The sequence below is a fragment of the Neofelis nebulosa genome, chromosome 5 (genome assembly GCF_028018385.1).
Source record: "Neofelis nebulosa isolate mNeoNeb1 chromosome 5, mNeoNeb1.pri, whole genome shotgun sequence".
NCBI classification, from domain to species: domain Eukaryota; kingdom Metazoa; phylum Chordata; class Mammalia; order Carnivora; family Felidae; genus Neofelis; species Neofelis nebulosa.
In genome coordinates, this window is record NC_080786.1 from 99,640,781 (window position 1) to 99,665,958 (window position 25,178).

The 25,178-nt window shown below is 38.0% G+C and overlaps 1 protein-coding gene across 3 annotated transcripts in view; it reads left to right on the top strand.

Annotated features, from left to right (window-relative positions):
- The window catches only part of CFAP44 (cilia and flagella associated protein 44), a 158,351-nt gene that overhangs the window by 55,438 nt on the left and 77,735 nt on the right, over nucleotides 1-25,178 (top strand). For all 3 annotated transcript variants that reach the window (XR_009262176.1, XM_058731393.1, XM_058731394.1), the window contains 5 exons: nucleotides 13,280-13,516; nucleotides 19,770-19,915; nucleotides 20,926-21,196; nucleotides 24,502-24,557; nucleotides 24,711-24,873. Coding sequence is in view for 2 of the 3 variants with exons in the window: in XM_058731393.1 (XP_058587376.1) it covers nucleotides 13,280-13,516; nucleotides 19,770-19,915; nucleotides 20,926-21,196; nucleotides 24,502-24,557; nucleotides 24,711-24,873 (873 nt within the window). In the remaining variant the exon portion in view is untranslated. The remainder of the gene's footprint in view (nucleotides 1-13,279; nucleotides 13,517-19,769; nucleotides 19,916-20,925; nucleotides 21,197-24,501; nucleotides 24,558-24,710; nucleotides 24,874-25,178) is intronic.

A 25,178-nucleotide genomic window follows, 5' to 3' on the forward strand; every position in this document is an offset into this window, starting at 1 on the left:
TGTTTTTTAGATTCCACATATAAATCATACGGTAATTGTCTGTCTGATTTGTTTCACTGAGTGTAATACTCTCTAGGTCCATCCATGCTGTCCAAATGGCAAGATCTCTTCCTTTTATTTATTTATTTATTTATTTATTTTTTAAATTTATTTTTTTAAATGTTTATTTATTTTTGAGACAGAGAGAGACAAAGCATGAACGGGGGAGGGTCAGAGAGAGAGGGAGACACAGAATCTGAAACAGGCTCCAGGCTCTGAGCTGTCAGCACAGAGCCCGACGCGGGGCTCGAACTCACAGACTGTGAGATCATGTCCTGAGCCGAAGTCGGACGCTTAACCGACTGAGCCACCCAGGCGCCCCAGATCTCTTCCTTTTAAATAGCTGAGTGATATTCCATTATATGTCTACACCCCATCCTCTTTATTCTTTCCTCTATTAATGGACATTTGGATTGATTCCATATCATGGCTGTTGTAAATAATGCTGCAATAAACATAGGGGAGGGACTTATGTTTTTTTGAATTAGTGTTTTTGTTTTCTTTGGGTAAATACCCAGGAGGAACAACTAGATCATATGATATTTCAATTTTTAATTTTTTAAGGAAGCTCTGTCCCATTTTCTGCAGTGGTCACACCAATTTACATTCCCACCAACAGTGCATGAAGGTTCCTTTCTCTTCATATCTTGCCAACATTACTGTTTTCTGTCTTTTTGATTCTAGCCATTCTGACAGCTGTAAGGTGACATCTCATTGTGGTTTATAAAAAAGAAAAATAAATGTCTATTTATTTTTGAGACAGAGAGAGAGAGAGACAGAGAGCACATGAGCAGGGGAGGGGAAGAGAGAGGAGACAAAATCCAAAGCAGGTTCCAGGCTCTGAGCTCTCAGCACAGAGCCTGATGCAGGGCTCAAACCCATGAACTGTGAGATCATGACCTGAGCCAAAGTCAGGCACTTAACCAACTGAGCCACCCAGGTGCCCCTCATTGTGGTTTTGATTTGCATCTCACTGATGATGAGTGATGTTGAGCATCGTTTGCGTATCTGTTGGCCATCTGGATGTCATCCTTGGAAAAATGTCTATTTGGGTCCTCTGCCCAATTTTTAATTGGATTAATTAGGGGTTTTCTTGGTGTTGGGTTGTATGAATTATATATTTTGGCTGTTAACCCCTTATCAGATGTATAATTTTCAGATATTGTCTTCCATTCACTAGGTTGCCTTTTGGTTTTATTGATGGTTTCTTTTGCTGTGCAAAAGCTTTTTATTTTGATGTAGTCCCAATAGTTTATTTTTTCTTTTACCTCTCTTGACTGAAGAGACATATCTAGAAAAATGTTGCTACAGTTGGTGTCAGAGATATTACTGCCTATGTTTTCTTCTAGAAGTTTATGGTTTTAGGTTTCATAATTTTTAATTTTTAATGAATTTATAATTCATTTTTGTGTATGGTATAAGAAAGTGGTCTAGTTTCGTTTTTTTGAGTATAGCTGTCCAGTTTTCCCAGCACAATTTGTTGAAGAGACTTTTTCCCCACTGTATATTCTTGCCTCTTTTGTCATAGATTAGTTGACCATATAAGCATGGGCTTACTTCTGGGCTCTCTGTTCTGTTCTATTGATCTACAGTCTGTTTTTGTTCCAGTACTATTCTATTCTGTTTTGATTATCACAGTTGTAATATATCATGAAATCTGGGATTGTGATACTTTCAACTTTGTTCTTCTTTCTCAAAATTGCTTTTTGCTATTTGATGTCTTCTGTGGTTCTATACAAATTCTAATATTATTTATTATAGTTCTGTGCAAATTACCATTGGCATTTTGATAGGGATTGTGTTGAATCTGTAGATTGCTTTGGGTGTATTGGAAATTTTAGCAATGTTAATTCTTTCAATCTATGAGCATGGAATATCTTTCCATTTGTTTGTATTGTCTTTAGATTCTTTTTTAATCAATGTTTTATAGTCAGAATACAGGTATTTTGTCTCCTTGGTGAAGCTTTGTTCCTAGGTAATTTTATTCTTTTTGGTGCAATTATAAATAAAATTGTTTTCTTAATTTTTCTTTCTGCTATTTTGTTCTTAAGTACACAACCAATTTCTGGGTATTAATTTTGTATCCTGCAACTTGACTGAATTTATTTATTATTTCTAATAGTTTTTTGATGAAGTCTTGAGGGTTTTCTATGTATCATATCATACTATCTGCAAATACTGACAGTTCAACTTCTTCCTTACCAGTATGGACGCCCTTAATTTCTTGTCCGAGGTGACCAGGACTTTCAGTACTATGTTGAATAAAAGTGGCAAGAGTGAACATCCTCATCTTGTTTCTGATCTTAGAGGTAAAACTCTGTTTTACCATCAAGTATGATGTTAGCATGGACTTTTCATATATGACCTTTATTATGTTGAGGTATGTTCTCTCTAAACCTGCTTTGTTAAGAGTTCTTATCATGAACAGATGTTGAATTTTGTCGAATGCTTTTTCTGCATCTATTGAGATGATATGATTTTTATCTTTTGTTAATGTGTATCATATTGATTGATTTTTGAATATTGAACCATTCTTGCATCTTTTTTATTGCTTTTTTTATTTTATTTTTTAATTTGTTTATTTTTTATAAGATATTTATTGTCAAATTGGTTTCCATACAACACCCAGTGCTCATCCCAACAGGTGCCCTCCTCAATACCCATCACCCACCCACCCCTCCCTCCCACCCCCCATAAGCCCTGGAGCAGCAGGTTTGTTCTCAGTTTTTAAGAGTCTCTTATGTTTTGGCTCCCTCCCTCTCTAACCATTTTTTTCCTTCCCCTCCCCCATGGTCTTCTGGTAAGTTTCTCAGGATCCACATAAGAGTGAAAACATATGGTATCTTTCTTTCTCTGTATGACTTATTTCACTTAGCATAACACTCTGCAGTTCCATCTACGTTGCTACAAAAGGCCAGATTTCATTCTTTCTCATTGCCACATAGTAGTCCATTGTGTATATAAACCGCAATGTCTTTATCCATTCATCAGTTGATGGACATTTAGGCTCTTTCCATAATTTGGCTGTTGTCAAGAGTGCTGCTAGAAACATTGGGGTACAAGTGCCCCTATGCATCATTACTCCTGTATCCCTTGGGTAAATTCCTAGCAGTGCTACTGCTGGGTCATAGGGTAGGTCTATTTTTAATTTTTTGAGGAACCTCCACACTGTTTTCCAGAGTGGCTGCACCAATTTGCATTCCCACCAACAATGCAAGAGGGTTCCCGTTTCTCCACATCCTCACCAGTATCTATAGTCTCCTGATCTGTTCATTTTAGCCACTCTGGCTGGCATGAGGTAATATCTGAGTGTGGCTTGATTTGTATTTCCCTGATGAGGAGCGACGTTGAGCATCTTTTCATGTGCCTGTTGGCCATCTGGATGTCTTCTTTAGAGAAGGTTCTATTCATGTCTTCTGCCCATTTCTTCACTGGATTATTTGTTTTTAGGGTGTGGAGTTTGGTGAGCTCTTTATAGATTTTGGATACTAGCCCTTTGTCCGATGTGTCATTTGCAAATATCTTTTCCCATTCCGTTGGTTGCCTTTTAGTTTTGTTGGTTGTTTCCTTTGCAGTGCAGAAGCTTTTTATCTTCACGAGGTCCCAATAGTTCATTTTTGCTTTTAATTCCCTTGTCTTTGGGGATGTGTCAAGTAAGAAATTGCTGTGGCTGAGATCAGAGAGGTTTTTTCCTGCTTTCTCCTCTAGGGTTTTGATGGTTTCCGATCTCACGTTCAGGTCCTTTATGCATTTTGAGTTTATTTTTGTGAATGCTGTGAGAAAGTGATCTAGTGTAATCTTCTGCATGTTTCTGTCCAGTTCTCCCAGCACCATTTGTTAAAGAGACTGTCTTTTTTTCCATTGAATAGTCTTTCCTGCTTTGTCAAAGATTAGTTGGCCATACTTTCGTGGGTCTAGTTCTGGGGTTTCTATTCTATCCCATTGATCTATGTGTCTGTTTTTGTGCCAACACCATGCTGTCTTGATGATTACAGCTTTGTAGTAGAGGCTAGAGTCTGGGATTGTGATGCCTCCTGCTTTGGTCTTCTTCTTCAAAATTACTTTGGCTATTCGGGGTCTTTTGCGGTTCCATACAAATTTTAGGATTGCTTGTTCTAGTTTCGAGAAGAATGTTGGTGCAATTTTGATTGGGATTGCATTGAATGTGTAGATAGCTTTGGGTAGTATTGACATTTTGACAATACTTATTCTTCCAATCCATGAACATGGAATGTTTTTCCATTTCTTTATATGTTCTTCAATTGCCTTCATAAGCTTTCTATAGTTTTAAGTATACAGATCTTATACATCTTTGGCTAGATTTATTCCTAGGTATTTTATGCTTCTTGGTGCAATTGTGAATGGGATCAGTTTCTTTATCTGTCTTTCTGTTGCTTCATTATTAGTGTATAAGAATGCAACTGATTTTTGTGCATTAATTTTGTATCCTGCGACTTTGCTGAATTCATGTATCCGTTCTAGCAGACTTTTGGTGGAGTTTGAGTTTTCCATGTATAATATCATGTCATCTGCAAAAAGTGAAAGCTTGACTTCATCTTTGCCAATTTTGATGCCTTTGATTTCCTTTTGTTGTCTGATTGCTGATGCTAGCACTTCCAACACTATGTTAAACAACAGCGGTGAGAGTGGACATCCCTGTTGTGTTCCTGATCTCAGGGAGAAAGCTCTCAGTTTTTCCCCATTGAGGATGATATTAGCTGTGGGCTTTTCATAAATGGCTTTTATGATGTGTAAGTATGTTCCTTCTATCATGACTTTCTCTAGGGTTTTCATTAAGAAAGGATGCTGAATTTTGTCAAATTGTTTTTCTGCATCAATTGACAGGATTATATGGTTCTTATCTTTTCTTTTATTAATGTGATGTATCACATTGATTTGTGAATGTTGAACCAGCCCTGCAGCCCAGGAATGAATCCCACTTTTGATCATGGTGAATAATTCTTTTTATATGCTGTTGAATTTTATTTGATAGTATCTTGTTGAGAATTTTTGCATCCATATTCATCAGGGATATTGGCCTGTAGCTCTCTTTTTTTGCTGGGTCTCTGTCTGGTTTGGAAATCAAAGTAATACTGGCTTCATAGAATGAGTCTGGAAGTTTTCCTTCCCTTTCTATTTTTTGGAATAGCTTGAGAAGGATAGGTATTATCTCTGCTTTAAATGTCTGCTAGAATTCCCTAGGGAAGCCATCTGGTCCTGGACTCTTATTTGTTGGGAGATTTTTGATAACTGATTCAATTTCTTCGCTGGTTATGGGTCTGTTCAAGCTTTCTATTTCCTCCTGATTGAGTTTGGGAAGGGTGTGGGTGCTTAAGAATTTGTCCATTTCTTCCAGGTTGTCCAGTTTGTTGGCATATAATTTTTCATAGTATTCCCTGATAATTGCTTGTATCTCTGAGGGATTGGTTGTAATCATTCCATTTTCATTCATGATTTTATCTATTTGGGTTCTCTCCCTTTTCTTTTTGAGAAGCCTGGCTAGAGGTTTATCAATTTTGTTTATTTTTTCAAAAAACCAACTCTTGGTTTCGTTGATCTGCTCTACAGTTTTTTTTAGATTCTATATTGTTTATTTCTGCTCTGATCTTTATTATTGCTCTTCTTCTGCTGGGTTTGGGGTATCTCTGCTGTTCTGCTTCTATTTCCTTTAGGTGTGCTGTTAGATTTTGTATTTGGGATTTTTCTTGTTTCTTGACATAGGCCTGGATTGCAATGTATTTTCTTCTCAGGACTGCCTTTGCTGCATCCCAAAGTGTTTGGATTATTGCATTTCGATTTTCATTTGTTTCCATATTTTTAAAATTTCTTCTCTAATTGCCTGGTTGACCCATTCATTCTTTTTTTTTTTTAATATATGAAATTTATTGTCAGACTGGTTTCCATACAACACCCAGTACTCATCCCAAAAGACCCATTCATTTTTCAGTAGGGTGTTCTTTAACTTCCATGATTTTGGAGGTTTCCCAGACTTTTCCTTGTGGTTGATTTCAAGCTTCATAGCGTTGTGGTCTGAAAGTGTTCAGGGTTGATCTCAATTCTTGTATACTTATGAAGGGCTGTTTTGTGACCCAGTATGTGATCTATCTTAGAGAATGTTCCATGTGCATTCAAGAAGAAATTATATTCTGTTGCTTTGGGATGCAGAGTTCTAAATATATCTGTTAAGTCCATCTGATCCAATGTATCATTCAGGGCCCTTGTTTCTTTATTGATCCTTTGTCTAGATGATCTATCCATTGTTGTAAGTGGAGTGTTAAAGTCCCCTGCAATTACCACATTCTTATCAATAAGGTTGCTTATGTTTGTGAATAATTGTTTTATATATTTGGGGGCTCCCATATTCGGCACATAGACATTTATAAGTGTTAGCTTTTCCTGATGGATAGACCCTGTGATTATTATATAATGCCCTTCTTCATCTCTTGTTACAGCCTTTAATTTAAAGTCTAGTTTGTCTGATATAAGTATGGCTACTCCAGCTTTCTTTTGACTTCAGTAGCATGATAGATAGTTCTCCATCCCCTCACTTTCATTCTGAAGGTGTCCTCAGGTCTAAAATGAGTCTCTTGTAGACCGAAAATAGATGGGTCTTGTTTTTTATCCATTCTGATACCCTATGTCTTTTGGTTGGTGCATTTAGTCCATTTACATTCAGTGTTATTACAGAAAGATATGGGTTTAGAGTCATTGTGATGTCTGAAGGTTTCATGCTTGCAACGATGTCTCTGGTACTTCATCTCACAGGATCCCCCTTAGGATCTCTTGTAAGGCTGATTTAGTGGTGATGAATTCCTTCAGTTTTTATTTGTTTGGGAAGACCTTTATCTCTCCTTCTATTTTGAATGACAGACTTGCTGGATAAAAGATTCTCGGCTGCATATTTTTTCTGTTCATCACATTGAAGATTTCCTGCCATTCTTTTCTGGCCTGCCAAGTTTCAGTAGATATATCCGTCATGAGTCTTATCAGTCTCCCTTTATATGTTAAAGCATGTTTATCCCTAGCTGCTTTCAGAATTTTCTCTTTATCCTTGTATTTTGCTGGTTTGACTATGATATGTCATATAGAAAATCGATTCAAGTTACATCTGAAGGGAGTTCTCTGTGCCTCTTGGATTTCAATGCCTTTTTCCTTCCCCAGATCAGGGAAGTTCTCAGCTATGATTTCTTCAAGTAAACCTTCAGCACCTTTCCCTCTCTCTTCCTCCTCTGGAATCCCAATTATACATATATTATTTCGTTTAATTGTGTCACTTAGTTCTCTAAGTCTCCCCTCACACTCCTGGATTTTTTTATCTCTTTTTTTCAGCTTCCTCTTTTTCTATAATTTTATCTTCTAATTCCCCTATTCTCTCCTCTGCCTCTTCAATCTGAGCTGTGGTCACCTCCATTTTATTTTGCAGGTCATTTCTAGCATTTTTTAGGTCCTCCTGACTGTTTCTTAGTCTCTTGATTTCTGTAGTAATAGATTCTCTGCTGTTCTCTATGCTTTTTTCAAGCCCAGAGATTAATTTTATGACTATTACTTTAAATTCATTTTCTGCCGTATTTCTTAATTCGTTTTTGATCAGTTCGTTAGCTGTCGCTACTTCCTGGAGTTTATTTTGAGGAGAATTCTTCCATTTCGTCATTTTGGATAGTCCCTGGAGTGGTGCAGAACTGCAGGGCTCTTCCCCTGTGCTGTCTGGAGTAACTTGAGTTGGTGGGTAGGGCCGCAGTCAGACCTGATGTCTGCTCCCAGCCCACCACTGGGCCCACAGTCAGACTGGTGTGTACCTTATCTTCCCCTCTCCGAGGGGCAGGACTCACTGTGGAGTCGTGTGGCCCCTGTCTGGGCTACTTGCACACTGCCAGGCTTGTGGTGCTGGCTGCTTCAATGGGATCTGGCGTATCAGCCAGGGTGGATCTGCAAGGTGCACAGGGGCAGGAGGGGCAGGCTCAGCTCACTTTGCCTTTGGTGGTCTGCTTCAGGAGGGGCTCTGCAGCACCGGGAAGGAGGCAGACCCATCAGAGGGATGGATCCACAGCGTTGGGTGTTTGCATGGTGCAAGCAAGTTTATGACAGGAACTGGTTCCCTTTGGGATTTTGGCTGGGGGATGGGTGAGGGAGATGGCGCTTCACAGTGCCTTTGTTCCCCGACAAGCTGAGCTCTGTCCTCCGGAGCTCAACAACTCTCCCTCCCATTGTCCTCCAGTCCTCCCACTCTCCGAGCAGTGCTGTTAACTTATAACCTTCCAGATGTTAAGTCCTGCTGGCTGTCAGAACACACTCCATCTGGCCCCTTTGCTTTTGCAAGCCAGACTCGGGGGCTCTGCCTTGCAGGGTGGGCTGGCTGCCTTTCCACTGCCCCGGTTCCCTCCTGCAAGTCCATGTAGCATGCACTGCCTCTCCGCCCTTCCTACCCTCTCTGTGGGCTTCTTGTCTGCGCTTGGCTGTGGAGAGTCCATTCTGCTAGTCTTCTGGCAGTTTTCTGGGTAAATTAGGCTGATGTGGGTGGAATCTAAGTGATCAGCAGGGTGGGGTGAACTCAGCGTCCTCCTACCCCATTCTTGCATCTTGAGGATAAATCCTACTTGATTGTGGTGAATGATCCCTTTAATATATTGTTGAATGTGGTTTGCTAATATCTTGTTGAGGATTTTTGCATCTATGTTTATCAGGGATATTTCCCTGTAGTTTTCTTCTTCTTTTTTAAATGATCTTCATCTGGTTTTGGTATCAGGGTAATGCTGGCCTCTCAGAATATACTTGGAATCTTTCCCTGTTTGAGGGGGAGAGGTATTGACTTTTCTCTAAATGTTTGGTAGAGTTTACCTATGAATCCATCTGGTCGCAGGCTTTGCTTTTTGGTAGATTTTTGATTACTGATTCAATTTTATTACTAGTAATTGGTCTCTTCAGATTTTCCCTTTCTTCCGTATTCAGTTTTGGAAGATTGTATGTTTCTAGGAATTTACCCATTTCTTTTAGGTTGTCCAATTTTTTGGTATATAATTTTTCACAGTATTCTTTCATAATTCTTGTATTTTTATGGTGCTGGTTGTTACATTTTCCTTTTGTTATTTTATTTATTTGGGTCTTTTCTCTTTTATTACTGATGAGTCTGACTGAAAGTTTATCGATTTTGTTTGTCTCTTGAAAGAAGCAGATCTTGATTTCATTGGTCTTCTTTTTCATTGGTCTATGTGCCATTTTGTTCTGCTCTGAGCTTTATTACTTCCTTCCTTCTATTTACCTAGGACTTCGTCCCTTTTCTAGTTCTTTCATGCGTAAAGTTAGTTTATTTGAACTTTTTCTTGTTTCTTGAGATAGGCCTGTGCTGCTATAAATTTCCCTCTTAGAACTGCTTTCAATGCATCCCAAAGATTTTGGACAGTTGTGTTTTCATTTTCATTTGTCTCCATGTATTTTTTTTTTCATTTATTCTTTGATTTCTTCATTGACTCACTGGTTGTATGTTTAGCCTCCACATGTTTGTGGTTTTTTCTTGTGATTGTGAGTTCTAGTTTCATAGTGTTGTGATTGTAAAAGATGAATGATATGATTTCAGTCTTCTTAAATTGAGACTTATTTTGTGGCCTAATGAGAATGAGAATGTTCCACATGCACTTAAAGAGAATGTGTACTCTGTTGTTCTTGGATGGAATGTTCTGTATATATTAAGTCTATCTGGTCTTATATGTCATTCAAAGACACTATTTCCTCATTGATTTTTCTGCCTGGATGACCTATTCATTGATGTAAATTAAGTGTTAAAGTCCCTTACTATTGTGTTACTGTCAGTTCCTCCCTTTATATCTATTAATATTTCCTTTGTTTATTTAGGTACTCCAATGTTGGGTACATAGATATTTACTTGTTGGAGTGATCCCTTTATCATTATATAATGCTCTTCTTTGTCTGTTATTATAGTTTTTATTTTAGAGTTTAAAGTCTATTTTATTTGTTATGAGTATTCCTACTCCAGCTTTTTTGCTGCTTCCATTTGTAGTGGAATATCTTTTTTAATTCTTTCAGTCTCAGTCTGTTTCTTTAGGTCTGAAGTGAATCTTTTGTAGGCAGCATATAGATGAGTCTTTCTTTTTTTCTGATTTGTCACCCTCTCCCTTTTTATTGGAGGATTTAGACAATTTACATTTAAGTAATTATCGATATGTATGTACTTATTGTCATTTTGTTAATCGTTTTCTGATTGTTTTTTTTTTTTCTTGGAGTTCTTAGTTCTTTTCTTACTCTCTTTTTTTGTGATTGACTTTCTGTAGTGTCATTATTCCCCCCCCCCCCCTTTTTTTGTGTATCTATTATAGGTTTTGTTTTAGAATAGGTTTATAGTTACCATGAGGTTTGTATATTGCTTCCTAAGTATATAGCAGTTTATATTAAGTTGATGGTCATTTAAGTTCAAACACATTCTAAAAAAACTTATTTTTTATACCCCTCTCTCCACATTTTATGTTTAGGCTACCATATTTTACATATTTTTATTCATAATTTTCTTCTAATTATGGGCTTTTCTTTTATACTTAAAGAAGTCCTTTTGCATTTTTGTAAGGCCAATTTAGTGATGATAAACTCCTTTAATTTTTGTCTGGGAAACTCTCTTTCCTTTTATTCTGAATGATAACCTTGCCAGGTAGAGTATTCTTGGTTGTAGTTTTTTTCCTTTCAAGACTTTGAATATGTAGTGCTACTCCCTTCTGGCTTGCAAAGTTTCTGCTGAAAATCCAACCAATAGCCTTATGTGCTTTCCTTTTATACTTCTCTCTTGCTATTTTTAAAATTCTTTTTTTATCTTTAACTTTTGACATTTTAATTATTATGTCACGGTGTGGACATTCTTGGGTTCATCTTATTTTGAACGCTCCGTGCTTCCTAAACCTAGATATCTATATCTTTTTCCAGATGAGTGAAGTTTTTACTAGTATGCCTTCAACTGAGTTTTCTGCCCCGTTCTCTTTTTTTCCTTCTGGGACCCCCATAATGCAAATATTTGTTTGCTTGATGTTGTCTAAAAGATCTCTTAACTTATCCTGCTTTTTTTATTTCCCCCTTGCTGTTCAGCTTGGGTGCTTTCCATTACCCTCTCTTCCAGATCACTGATCCATTCTTCTATATATTCTAATCTTTTGATTCCCTCTAGTGTTTGTTGTTGTTTATTTGTTTGTTTGTACTTAGGTTATTGTGTTCTTCATCTCTGGTTCTTTTTTATATTTTCCATCTCTTGGTTGAAGGCTTCACTGAGTTCTTTCACTCTTTTCTCCAGCCTGGTAAGCATCTTTATGATCATTGCTTTAAACTCTTTGTTAGGCATATTGCTTATTTCCTTTTTACTTAGTACTTATTCTGAGGTTTTGTCTTTTTCTTTCTTTTGGAACATACTCCTGTTTCCCCATTGTTATTGACTTCTGTGTTTATTTTGATGAATTAGCAGAGCAGCTACCTCTGAATTTGAAGAAATGGTCTTGTGTCTGGTCATCCCCTGTGTATGCTTGGCGACTTCTGCTGGCTGGCAGGAGCTGTTGTTGGTGTAGGCTGGGGGTTGCAGGCATTCCATGCTGTGACTGACCTGGTGAGATGACCATAGCTGAAGTGAGTGCAAGTGGGAGGTCCTAGGGGTCTCCATATAGTAGACACCCTGACAGGACAACTAAAGCTGAAGTGGGTGCAAGTTTGAAGGATCCTGGGCCCTTATGTGCAGAGGTGCCCTGGCAGGACAGCTGAAGCTGAAGTTGGTACAAGCTGGAGCGTCCTGCAGTGCTCATTGCAGGGGGTGCCCTGATGGGGTGATAAACCCAGGCCAGCACAAGCCAGTGTGTCCAAGGGGATTCTTTTCAGGGATGCCCTGGCAGGTCAGATAAAACTGAAGTGGATGCAAGCTAAGGGAGGGTGAGTGGGGGGCTGGACCTTCCATACAGAAGGCACCTAGGCAGGACAGCTGAAGCAGAAATGTGTGCAAGCCAGGTTATTTAGGAGTGTTCCATCCTGAGGATGCCCTGGCAGGACAACTGAAGGTGAAGTAGGTATAAACTGGAGGGTCCCTGAGTGTGCAGCAAAGGGGGTGCCATTGTGGGGCAATGGAAACCAAGGCTGGTGGAGTCCAATGTGTCCTGGGATGCTCTGTACAGGGGGCACCCTGGTGGGACAGCTGGGCCAAACAGACATCAGCCAGGAGGTCCTAGGCTACTCTGTGTTGATGGTGCCTAGCAAGCTGAAGCCAAAGTGGGTATGGACCTGGAGTGTTCAGGGATGCTTCGCACCTGTGTCACCTTGGTGCAACAGCTGAAGCTGTACTGAGTGCTATCAAGGGGTGTCCTGGTATATACCGCCCTAGAGCCTCCTTGGTGGGATTGCTGGGGTCAGGTGTCTGAGGCTCACTGATGTGGTAGGCTGGTTAGGGTGCTCAGACCCTCTCATCCCATTGACACTGTCATGGTGGAGGGGGAGCATAAACTGGGGTGCTTGTCAGCCCTTCTAACCCAGAGAGAGTTCCAGCAGCTCCCTTTAGTTTGGGAGGGTTTTAGGGCTGGTTCTTTTACATACTAGTTGTTCTTTTAAACCTTGGCTTTTTTCCCCTGTGTTCCAGGGCAGATGATTCTGCTCAGGATGTCTCAGTAGTATCCCTTTCCACTGCAGTTTATGGCATTTGGGATTGGAGGTTCCCTTCATTACTGTGTCTCCACCTCTTTTGTTTTGCAGAAGCTTTTCAGTCCCTCCTCCCATTGTGAGATTTTGAGGAGGAGATTGATGTGATGAAATCATATAAATTAGGAAGTAATTCTGAGGGATAAAAAGAATAAAAGATGGGAGGTAGGGATGCTAGTGTTAGGTGACTTTTGAAATCACCATTTGATAGATGTGGAAGGCCTAACTCACAGTTTTGCTATTACTATTTTAGTACCTACTAAAATAGAAACACCTTTCCTCCATGGTTATTTTGGTCTACCTAGTTCATGGGTTGATGGAGATGGACTCTGAAAGAAAATGTATTTAGTTTCTCTATTAGGAAAAAAGAAAATAATTTCTATAAAACTAGGATCGAAGCAGGTAATACAGAAATGATTTGAAAAGTTTAAAGATATACCCCCAAATTGATTTATTTTTAAATGACACTATTTGTTACATCAGAGCTGTGAGTTCTTCCTTCCACTTTCTTTTTCATCCCATTACTGTAAATGAATGAATGATTTACAGTTTTTTATCTTAATGTCTCTTGCAAAAGAGATTAATAGAAATAGAAAAGAGAAAGAAACAAAAGGAGTTGAAGGAGAAGGAGAAGGAAGAAAGGAGGAAGCAGCTAGCAGCAGAGATGAAAGAAGATGGAGAAAAGGAATTCCAGGTGGAGGAGGAGGAGGAAAGAGAGGAAGAGGAGCCATTACCCGAAATCTTTATTCCATCAACCCCCTGTCGCATCCTCTGTGGATTTTACTCTGAGCCAGGGAAGTTCTGGGTTTCTTTGGTGAGTAATAATGTAATACATAATTTTGATTAAATAGTTTCTGATCATGAATTTCCAGGCCATTCTTACTTTCTCTTATGGTGAGACCATTTGTTAACTACTATTGAATAAGTTGTGAATTTTGATGAATGAATGTTACTTACAGTTTTTGTGTCATCTTAATATATTTTATGCTGCTTATAATATCTGCTATCGTCTATAATGATCATTCATATTTCAGGGGGTCAAAGAGAAGAAGAATTAAAGGTAGAAGGAAGGGCAAAGGGCTAAAGAGTCTTCTGGCTGTTTCTATTGTTTCTTTAATTTGAAACTAATTGACATTTTGAAAATAATGGCCACACTATCCTGCAGAGTTTTGTTTGCATTTTGTTATCTGCAGCTATGCTGTGTGGCCACGTGGAAGTCTGGGAAGATGACTATTTTTAGATGGTCACATTGTCACCCTGAACAAAATTGGAACTTGGCTAATATGGAAGAAGAGAAAAATAGATATCAGAGAGTCAAAGACAGAGGACTGTCACAAAGTTGTGATAATTACATTCTCTAATTATATATTTTCTACTATCATGAAACAATTGATTGCAAAACAAGATTTCCTTCATTATAAATTTGTCACAAACTTCAGCTCCATTAACAAAAAGACTAATAATTGACACGATTTTATTATACTTCACACATACTGTGATTGTCACAAATTGAAGGTTTGTGGCCATCCTGTGTTGAGCAAGCTAATCAGCATCATTATTTCTACAACATTGGCTCACTTCATGTCTGTGTGTCACATTTTGGTAATTCTTGCGATATTCCAAACTTTCTCATTATTATTGTTATGGTGATCTGTGATCATTGATCTTTGTTACTATTGAAATTGTTTTGGGGAGCCATGAACCACACCCATATAAGACAGCAAACCTAACGATAAATATTGTGTGTGTTTTCACTGCTCCACTAACTAGTCATTCCTCCATCTCTCTCCCTCTCCTTGGGCCTTCCCAGAGATACAAGAATATTTAAATTAGGCCAATTAATAACCCTACAATAGCTTCTAATTGTTCACTTGAAAGGAAGAGTCACATGTTTCTCACTTTAAATCAGAAACAAGAAATGATTAAGCTTAGTGAGAAACGCATGTCAAAAGCCAAGGCAGGCCAAAAGCTAGGTCTCTTGTGCCAAATAGTAGGCCAAGATGTTAATGCAAAGGAAAAGGTTTTTTTTTTTAGTAGGCTCCATGCCCAACATGGGGTTTGAACTCATTACCCTGAGATCAATAGTCACATGCTCTATCTCCTAACCAGCCAGATGCCCTCCAAAGGAGAAGTTCTTGAAAGAAATTAAAAGTGCTATTCCAGTAAACACACAAATACCGAGAAAGCAAAATAGCCTTATTGCTGATATGGAGAAAATTTCAGTGGCCTGGATGGAAGATAAAACCAGCCACAACATTCTCTTCAGCCAAAGCCTAATGCAGAGCAACGCCCTAACTCTCTCCAATTCTGGGAGAGGTGAGGAAGCTTCAGAAGAAAAGTTTGAAGTTAGCAGGGGTTGGTCCATGAAGTTTAAGCAAAGAAGGAAAGAAGCCATCTCCATAATAGAGAAGTGTGAGGTACAGCAGCAGGTGCTGATGGAGAAGCTGCAGCAAGTTATCCAGAGGATCTAGCTAAGATTAGTCATGGGGTGCCTGGGTGGTTGTTGGTTGAGCGTCTGACTTTGGCTCTGGTCATGATCTCGCGGTCTGTGAGTTCGAGCCCCGCGTCGGGCTCTGTGCTGACAGCTCAGAGCCTGGAGCCTGCCTCAGAATCTGTGGTCTCCCTCTCTCTCTGCCCCTCCCCCGCTCATGCTCTGTCTCTCTCTCTCTGTCAAAAATCAATAAACATTAAAAAAAAAAGATCAGTCATGAAGGTGGCTACACTGAACAATAGATTTTCTTAAAATTTTTTAAAATGTTTATTTATTTTTGAGAGAGAGACAGAGTGCAAATGGGGGAGGGGCAGATAGAGAGGGGACACAGAATCTGAACTAGGCTCCAGGCTCCGAGCTGTCCACACAGAGCCAGACATAGGGCTCAAATTCATGAACCATGAGATGACTGGAGCCAAAGTCAGATGCTCAGTCAGCCACCTAGGTGCACCCACAATAGATTTTCAATGTAGACGAAACAACCTTCTACTGGATGATGTCATCTAGGACTTTCATAAAGGATATGTCAATTCCTGGCTTCAAAGAATAGGTTGACCCTTTTGTTAGGGGCTAATGCAGCTGGTGACTTAAATTTGAAGCCAGTGCTCATTTACCATTCCGAATATCCTAGGGCCCTTAAGAATTGTGCTAAATCCCTACTGCCTGTGCACTATAAATGGAACAACAAAGCTGGGAGACCTGTTCAGAAAAAAAGAAGATTCCTTTTAAAATATTATTGTTCATTGACAACATAGCTGGTTACCCATGGTTCCTAGAGACCTATGATGAGATTAATGTTGTTTTTATGCCTCCTAGCACAACATCCATTTTGTAGCCTGTGGATCAAAGAGTAAAATAGACTTTCAAGTCTTATTATTTAAGAAATATATTTTGTAAGGCTATAACTGCCATAGAGAGTGATTCCTCTAATGGATCTGGGCAAAACCAACTGAAAACCTTCTGGAAAGGATTTACCATTCTAGATTCATGGGAATAGGTCAAAATATCGACATTAGCAGGAATTCTTGGAAGAAGTTGATTCCAACCCTTATGGATGACTTTGAGGGTTCAAGACTTGAGTGGAGGAAGTAACTGAAGATGTGGTGGAAGCAGCAAGAGAACTAGAACTCTGAGTAGAGCCTAAAGATGTGACTGAATGTCTACCATCTCATGATACAACTTTAACAAATGAGCAGTTGCTTTTTATGGATGAGCAAAGAAAGTGAGATGGAATCCCCCCCCCTCCCCCCGCCGGTGAAGATGCTATAAAGACTGTTGAAATGGCAGCAAAATATTTAGAATATGACATAAACTTAGTTACTAATTAGCAGGGTTTGAGGGGATTGACTCCAATTTTGAAAGAAGTTCTACTGTGAGTAAAATATTAACAACATTGCATGCTACAGAGAAATTCATGAAAGGAAAAATCAGTTGATGCAGCAAACTTGACTACTGTCTTATTTTAAGAAATTCCGCAGCTACCCCAACTTTCAGCAGCCACCACCTTGATCAGTCAGCAGCCATCAACATCAAGGCAGGACCCCACCAGCAAAAAGATTAAGACTTTCCAAAAGCTCAGATTATGGTTGGAAATTTTGGGCAATAAAGTATTTTTAAATTTAAGGTATGTACACTGTTAGACATAATGCTATTACACACTTAATAGTCTATGCTATAGTGTAAACATAATTTTTATATGTACCAGGGAACAAAAAAAATCATTTGACTCACTTTATTGCAATATTAATTTCATTAAAGTATTCTAGGATTGAACCCACAACATCCCATATGTGAAAGACTATCACTAATTCATAGTTTGTCCCAGATCCCAGTGTCCCAGGATGCTGACTAGCCAAGGATTGTTGCTACAAGAAGTAACGAGCATTAACTTCTCCCCTGTTCAACTTTTCCTAGAAATGCATCTTTGTTAGAAACTTCTAAGGAGACAAGCAGCAAGAAGAATAGAAAGTAGTGATGGAGGCACCTAGGACTCCACTTATTAGTGCCTTTATACTTTGTCTTTGTTTTATGAAACAGTTGTTGATGACTATAATTGTGTGGGGTTCTAGGGTAAGGGATAAATAAGACATGGTTCCTGACTTCAGGAGGGAGAGAGGCATAGAAAGAACTTCGTATCACGAGGGAGAGAGGCATAGAAAGAACTGTAATACAGTGTAGTAGAGTTCTAGTGTCCTGGAAACATGCAAAAAGTGTTATTTAACAAATATGAGAAAAAAAAATTTTCCTTGTCTTGTCTCAAACAAATCTAACATCTATGGGGATCCATACGAGTCTTGTCTGCTTTTGTCCACTCTTAGAGTTGATGAATAGTCTCCTGCAATTGTCCAAGGACACTTTCCCCAAAGGCCCTTTGATCCCACCCCTCTCACATCCTCCAGTATTTTGTTCTACAATAAACCACCTAGTCTCCTGTATTATCCACTTCCCTCTGTTTACTCAGTTCTTAGCAGCACATAAACATGCTCTACCACCTAACTTGAAATTTTTCTTTCCTTTCCACTCCCTCTTTTAGAGGTGATCCTAAAGATTATATTATGTACCTTTAACTTCATATAGTTTGACATAAATTTACTCTTCTAATTACAGAGAAAAAGATCATAGAGTACTTTAATGCCATGTATCCTCCCCCTCTCCATTGCCATATATTTTCTTTATATATATATAATTTGTATTCCTAAAAGGTATTTTGCTATTTTTGTTGTTGTTGATATCATTTTGGTTTGTCCTTTTTCTTACTGTTAATTCCTTTCTATATCTTTGTAGTTGCAGAAGATTCTGCCTAAAAATGTATGTGTATTTAGTGTAGGTCTGCTGGTAACACATTCTCTCAGTTTTGGGAGCTTTTTGGGGGGTCTTGGGGTATCTTCATTTTGCCTTTTTAAAAAAATCATATTTTTGCTGGATATTTTCTTTGCAAACTTTGATGTCTTTTAATCTTTTGTCCTCAATTCTGCCAGCTGCATCTTTTTATTGTTGTTTCTTCAAAACCTGATGTGTCTTTTTCCTTGGTTGCTTTTAAGATTTTGTGTTAAGGGGCGCCTGGGTGGCGCAGTCGGTTAAGCGTCCGACTTCAGCCAGGTCACGATCTCACGGTCCGTGAGTTCGAGCCCCGCGTCAGGCTCTGGGCTGATGGCTCGGAGCCTGGAGCCTGTTTCCGATTCTGTGTCTCCCTCTCTCTCTGCCCCTCCCCCGTTCATGCTCTGTCTCTCTCTGTCCCCCCCCAAAAAAAAAACAAAAAAAAAACGTTGAAAAAAAAAGATTTTGTGTTAAAAGGTATAATTTCTTCATATTTCTCTTGCTTGTGTTCATAGTGTTTCTTGAATCCCAATGTAGTTTCACTCAGTTTTTGAAAATCTTCAGCCATTATGTACCACAATATTGCTTCTGGCCCATCTTTGTCCTTGTTTCTTCTGGGATTCCAGTTCTATGTACATTAACCCTTATCACTGTGACCCATAGATATTTTACACACACGCTGCCCTTGCTTTTGGTATTTGTCATCCTTCTTTTCTTTCTCCTGCTTTGGTCTGACTGCTTTATCTGATCTCTCTTCCAGATTCATAATTCTAGCTGTGTCTAGTTGCTTTCAAACTAATCTATTGAATTTTTGTCATTTTATTTTTCAGTCCTACAATTTTATTTTTTCCATTATTCACTTTCTTTACAGATTCCAGGTGACTTCTTACCTTTTTCATAGTGCCTTCAAATTCCTTAAATATATTAATCTTGGTTTCTTGAAATCCATTTTATAAACACCTCTCATGATTTTTTCTTTGATCTGTTTGTTCTTTTGATTTTCAATCAAGTCTTGTCTTAACAAGTATGCATAGGGTGTTCTTTTTAATTGAAAAATTGACCTTGTATATGAAAAGCTGTAGCATTAGCTTGAGAATCTGTATATTGCCATTGTCTCCTGGGAATTTATTTTTGTTCTGGAAAGCAGCTAGAAATCCTAGATCATGTTCATATAGTCAGTGACTGAGATGACTCATACTTGTAGGGTGTAGTGTTCTAGGGTTGCAATGGAAAGCCCCAGGGAAGGTATGTTTACAGTGGCTCCTTCTCCTTGGATGACCTTGGGAATTCTTTCCCTCTCCCTAAACCCATGAGACAACAGATTGCTGAATTTCAAAGCCTCTCAGATGGCACTTTCAGAGCTGGTAATTGCTTCAGGGAGAAGAGCAATGCCCTAGACTCAAAACTAGCTCTGAACAGCATGACCTACAAAACTGTATTAAATACTGTATGTGCAGAATAATACTTGAAATAAAATGTAACTCAGTAGGTAGTCAGAAGTGATATCTTCCTTGTATTGACTTTTAAATGGAAGCAAATTATTGTAAGGTGTTTTATTATTGCATAATCATATAGTTCCATATAAATGGACAATGAGTTACTTTATAAAACCTATCTATAATAATAGAAGTCATATAAAAATAGATGTGTTAAGACATCTATTTTTGGTTTTAAAATTTGAAGAATAAAAAAATCCTTGTGTGGTCATTTGTATCTTATATTCAAGTACTACCTTCAATGTTATTTATCTATTTTCCAGGGTGGCTATGATTCTGGTTTTCTATATCACTGTGAGTTCCCCCCATATGAGAAAAGTATCAATGGCACAGAAAAGAAGGATGAACCTTTTGATTTTCGTTTTCTTGAAGATACAGAGGATAATCCCATCTATACTATCACTTTCAGGTGAACAAAATTTCAGAAAGCTTAAAAAAAACCTCATTTCTGTCTCTGTTGTTGTCCATTATGAATATTGTTCATTTTTAAAGATGTGTCCGAATGGAGGGGCACTCAAATATTTTCTTTTTTAAAAAATTTAGTGTTTATTTATTTTTGAGAGAGAGAGAGAAAGAGAGAGAGGGAGGAGAGAGAGAGGGAGACAAAGAGTCTGAAGCAGGTTCCAAGCTCTGAGCTATCAGCACAGAGCCTGATGTGGGGCTTGAACTCATGTACCATGAGATCATGACCTGAGTTGAAGTTGGACGCTTACCCGACTGAGCCACCCAAGTGCCCCAAACATTTTATAGTTAAATAAACTGAATGAATAAATAGAATCAAAGCGAGTCAGGAAACACTATTTCAAGTCCCTCTGTCAAATATTCTGTCAGAATTTCTGTTTATCACACAATAGGTTTGTATGGACTTACTTTCTGTTACTTAGGATTCTCCTGCATGGTCAGATAAGGAAGGTTCAGTGTTACAGTGATCCTGCAGAAATCACAACTTGAATCCTTAGTCCTTTAATAATTGAGAATTAAGCATTTATGCTAGTCATTCTTTTGAAGATCAAATATAATAGCTCTAAATTTCAAATTGGCTTTTTCCCCTCTGTTCTTTTGCAGTAGTTTGTTAGGGCTTAAAGATATGTACAGTGGGGGTGCACAATGAAGTCCATAACATCTTTGTTATTAAAATTCAGTCATGTGTCATTAATTTAAAATTATATATCTGGGGTGCCTGGGTGGCTCAGTTGGTTGAGCGACCAACTTCTGCTCAGGTCATGTTCTCGGGTCCATGAGTTTGAGCCCTGCATTGGGTTCTGTGCTGACAGCACAGCACCTGAAGCCTGCTTCAGATTCTGTGTCTCCTTCTCTTTCTGCCCCTCCCCTGCTCATGCTCTTTCTCAAAAATAAATAAATGTTAAAAAAAGTATAAAATTATATACCTAATTAATATGAACAATTTATGTTTCATAGCATTAACCAAGATCTCATGTTCTGTGGAATGCAAAATGGAGCAATTCGAGTCTATATCCTAAGTCAGAATAATCCTTCGTTGACAAATATGGTGGACTACTGGCATTTCAATCTGCATGACAATAATTATGGATGTGTTAAAGGCATATCTACTAGTTTTGATGACCGTTTCTTGGTGACCACTGGAGCAGATAGTAATATCTTTGTTTTCACCATTTTTTCTGAATTTGAACTAATGAAAACCATTAAAGCCAAAGTGCCATCTCCAAGGGTATGCAACTAATAACAATGATAAAAAATATTTTAAAATAGTAATGTTAAATTACTCATTCTTTAAAAACTGAAAAGTCTTGGGGCACCTCAGTGGCTCAGTCGGTTGAGCGTCTGATTTTGGCCCAGGTCATGATCTTGTGGTTCATGGATTCGAGCTCCGTGTTGGGCTCTGTGCTGACAGCTCAGAGCCCGGAGCCTGCTTCAGATTCTGTGTGTCTCTCTCTGTCTCTGCCCCTCCCCCCTTACACTCTTTCTCTCTCTCTCAAAAATAAATAAACATTAAAAAAAACCCCAAAACTCTTTAGACACTTTTACCTTATACTGATACCTTCCTATCAGTATTAAAATTTTGACTTTCTGTTGCTTCTATTAAATGTTAGTCATTGAATTTCCCTATAACACTAAAGGTATAGAATTCTCCAAATTAAAAAGACTGAGTTAATTTTTCTATATCAATCACTTTCTTGATCAAAATTTCTTTGTTTTCAAAATGTACAATTTTGCAGATATAGATTTTGCTTTTAACTTATTCACTTGTTGAAGGGGCATACATGGGATGTATACCATAATTTGTGTGTTTGAAAGGGTTGTAAAAATATTAGTCTTTGTCATTAGAATATGACAATGTGGATCATGACCAAAGATTCAGTTAAATTATTCTGTCCTTAGGCAGAATGTATCATTGGTTTTGTAATGAAGATTGAGGGTTTAGATCCCCAAATTAAATCTGTTTGCCCTACCACAGGACCTGAATTTTCTATTATCAAAGTGGTTCCTTTGGATAAAATCACTAATAACAATTAGAATTGCTCCTAAAGAATAAGGAATTGTATTGGAAAGACCATAATTAAATGGGATGTCAATGTGTTCTTAGGAATTTTAACAGGTAACCAACTTCAAGATAACATACAAAAAAGGTAGGGAAGATTTGAGCAGGTGAATTTTCATTTTTATTCATGGAAGCAAAATTTGGAGAATAGACTGCTGTCAAAAGACATCCAGCTTAGGAAGAAGAATTACAGAAGGGAAAGTGTATGAACAAGAAAATCTTTATCTTTCTATCTAATGCCAGCTCTCTCTATGGAAATCTATATTGAGTAGAAAAAATCCATTCTACATATGTATATTGGCATCCTTTTATTTGTGACTTCAGTCAGTGTTTCTTATGTCATTGGCAGAATCTGCTTTCAAGAAGGCAAAATCAGAAAGAACTGAATCAATAGAGGTCTAAGTTCTGCATGTGTCTGAGATTCTTACTTTAGAACCAGCTGGGAAATGCTTGAAAGTACAGATGCCTGCGCCCCCTCCAAGAGCAAATAAATCAGAATATCTGAAAGGGAGGCCCATGTATCAGTATTTTGTAAAATATCTTCTCCCTTCCCCCAACCCCCAGGATTCTAAGGTGTAGCCACAATTGAGAACAATTGGCATATATTTGGGCACTGTTGAAAGTAACTCTTTAATTCAAATTTACTGCAAGCAGCTGAGGCCAGGAGACGGCTGAATATCAGTATCAAATCTAGGAAATCACACTGTTAATGGAGAACCAAGGGGCTTTTCTCTGGGCAATAGAAGAATTAAAAAATACAATTCTATCAAGTATAGAATCAAGTATGTTCTATCAAGTATGTGATTAACAGTAACTACAATGTATAAGCCATCACTGTCTCTTGCATTGGTTATGTCTTATGACTTCTTCTAAAGTCCTAAACCTTGGGGCATCTGGCTGGCTCAGTCAGTAGAGCATGTGACTCTTGATCCTGGGGTTGTGAGTTGAAGCCCAACCTTGGATACAGAGATAACTTAAAAATAAAATCTTAAAAAAAAAATTCTAGGATTGCCTGGGTGTTCTAGGAGTGCATGTATTTCTCTCTCTCTCTCTCTCTCTCTCTCTCTCTCAAATAAACCTAAAAAAAAAGTTCTAAACTTTATCTTACACAAAAGTATGTAGATTTACATATATGTATAAAGACTAGTACTGTAATAAAACAACTTGGCCAAAAGAGAGTCCTTATTTCTTTACAATGAAGGACGGCAAAAGAGAGACCTATCTTATGAAAAAGAATAGAGCACAAATTCAATTTTATTTAAGAACTGATTATCTAGCAACCTAAGATTCGGTTTGGTTCACTGGATTATAATTCTTTTTTCTTAAATTTTATGGCATAGCATAGTATCTGAATAAACAAAGTAATTTTAAGTGATTTATTTCATAGTTCCCTTAATTTAAATTACTGTCCTTTCTAAAAGGGGATTCATATTTCTGATTTCCTCTTTCTCAGAGAGGGGAACTATATTCTGTGCCTTTCTCACTGCATGTCTTTTTTAAACAAGATAAATTGAAATGCTTAAAGTTTAAAAAAAACTACATGTCAATTATACTCAAAAAATTTTAATTAAAAATATTTTTAGTTTATTTTATTTTGAGAGACAGAGGGTATGAGCATGGGAGAGGCAGAGAGAGAGAGAGAGAGAGAGAGAGAGAGAGAGAGAGAATCCCAAGCAGGTTCCATGCTGGCAATGCAGAGCCTGATGTGGGGCTCAATCCCATGAGCTGTTAGATCATGACCCCAGTCAAAATTAAAAGTCAGAGGGGCGCCTGGGTGGCTCAGTCGGTTAAGCGGCCGACTTTGGCTCAGGTCATGATCTCGCGGTCTGTGAGTTCGAGCCCCGCGTCAGGCTCTGTGCTGACAGCTCAGAGCCTGGAGCCTGTTTCAGATTCTGTGTCTCCCTCTCGCTGACCCTCCCCTGTTCATGCTCTGTCTCTCTCTGTCTCAAAAATGAATAAAAGTTAAAAAAAATTTTTAAAAACCCCAAAATTAAAAGTCAGATACTTAACCAACTGAGCCACCCTGTTGCCCCTAAAAAATATATTTTAAAACCTTCCTGTATACACATAAGGTATTGGGGGGAGAATTAAGCATATATAAAAGGGGATATGCTAAAAAAATAGCATTTTAAAATAAATGACCTAGGAAATTTTGCATGTATCCTTTGTTAATAACACATGATATTAGTAATTCACATTTTGAAGGGGAATTATGGTGATATTAACATTTTGCATGCATATTAGGTTTTAAGACTTTTTCTATGTACCTCTTTAAATAAAGCAGAAACAAATAAATTTAGTCAACTACAATTTTCCCCCTAGTTTTCCCTGGATTATTTCCTGTGAAAGTACCTTGCAAGCCTATAATTATTAGAAATTGGCAGAGGGGGGAAAAAGCTCAGTTTACTTCCTGTTAGATATTTTAAGAGAAATATGCAATTTAAAAGTGTTAACCGTTTCTCCCCTTTCTACAGTTTGGAATTGAAGCAGAGCCAATTCCAGAAGATATTGAAGATCCCAAAGCCTATAGGTATGAGAATTTTTGATAAATACTAGCCTTGAGCTGTTGCAAAACAACATTTTATAGAAGTTGACCAAGCCAATGGAATTTCCAAATTATTGAGTCCTGATTCCTCTTATGCTGTTTCTGGATCTTACTATCCTTTTAAATTTCTGTTTTCAGTATTGAGAATGCTAGAAGAAAAAGAGAACATGATAAGTTAATGAAAGAAGTGGAAGAAATAAAAGCTGGGAAGAGAGAAAAACTCAAAGCTTTGAGGAATGAATTTCAGCAACTTCTGGAAATGAATAAAGAATTACCAAAGCATATGCAGTTTAAGCGAACAGTAAGCCTTAATTAAATTTGACTTTTAACATACACTATTTCTTTGGATCAAGACTACGATTTTTCTGATAGATAGGAACACTTAAAAAATCTTTAAACTTCCCTTTATCTGGCCAGTGTGTTGGCAGCAGCTAAAATACCGTAGAATTTGACATACAACTTGGTTTGGATATAGAAGAACCTCTTTATATAACAGAGTTTACTTCTGGATTTAGGTACTTCACTTTTCTTTTTTCTTGTGGTGACAAGATATATAAATACAGGTTTGAATCTGGTTTTCAACCCTTAGTGTACCTAGCCAAGATA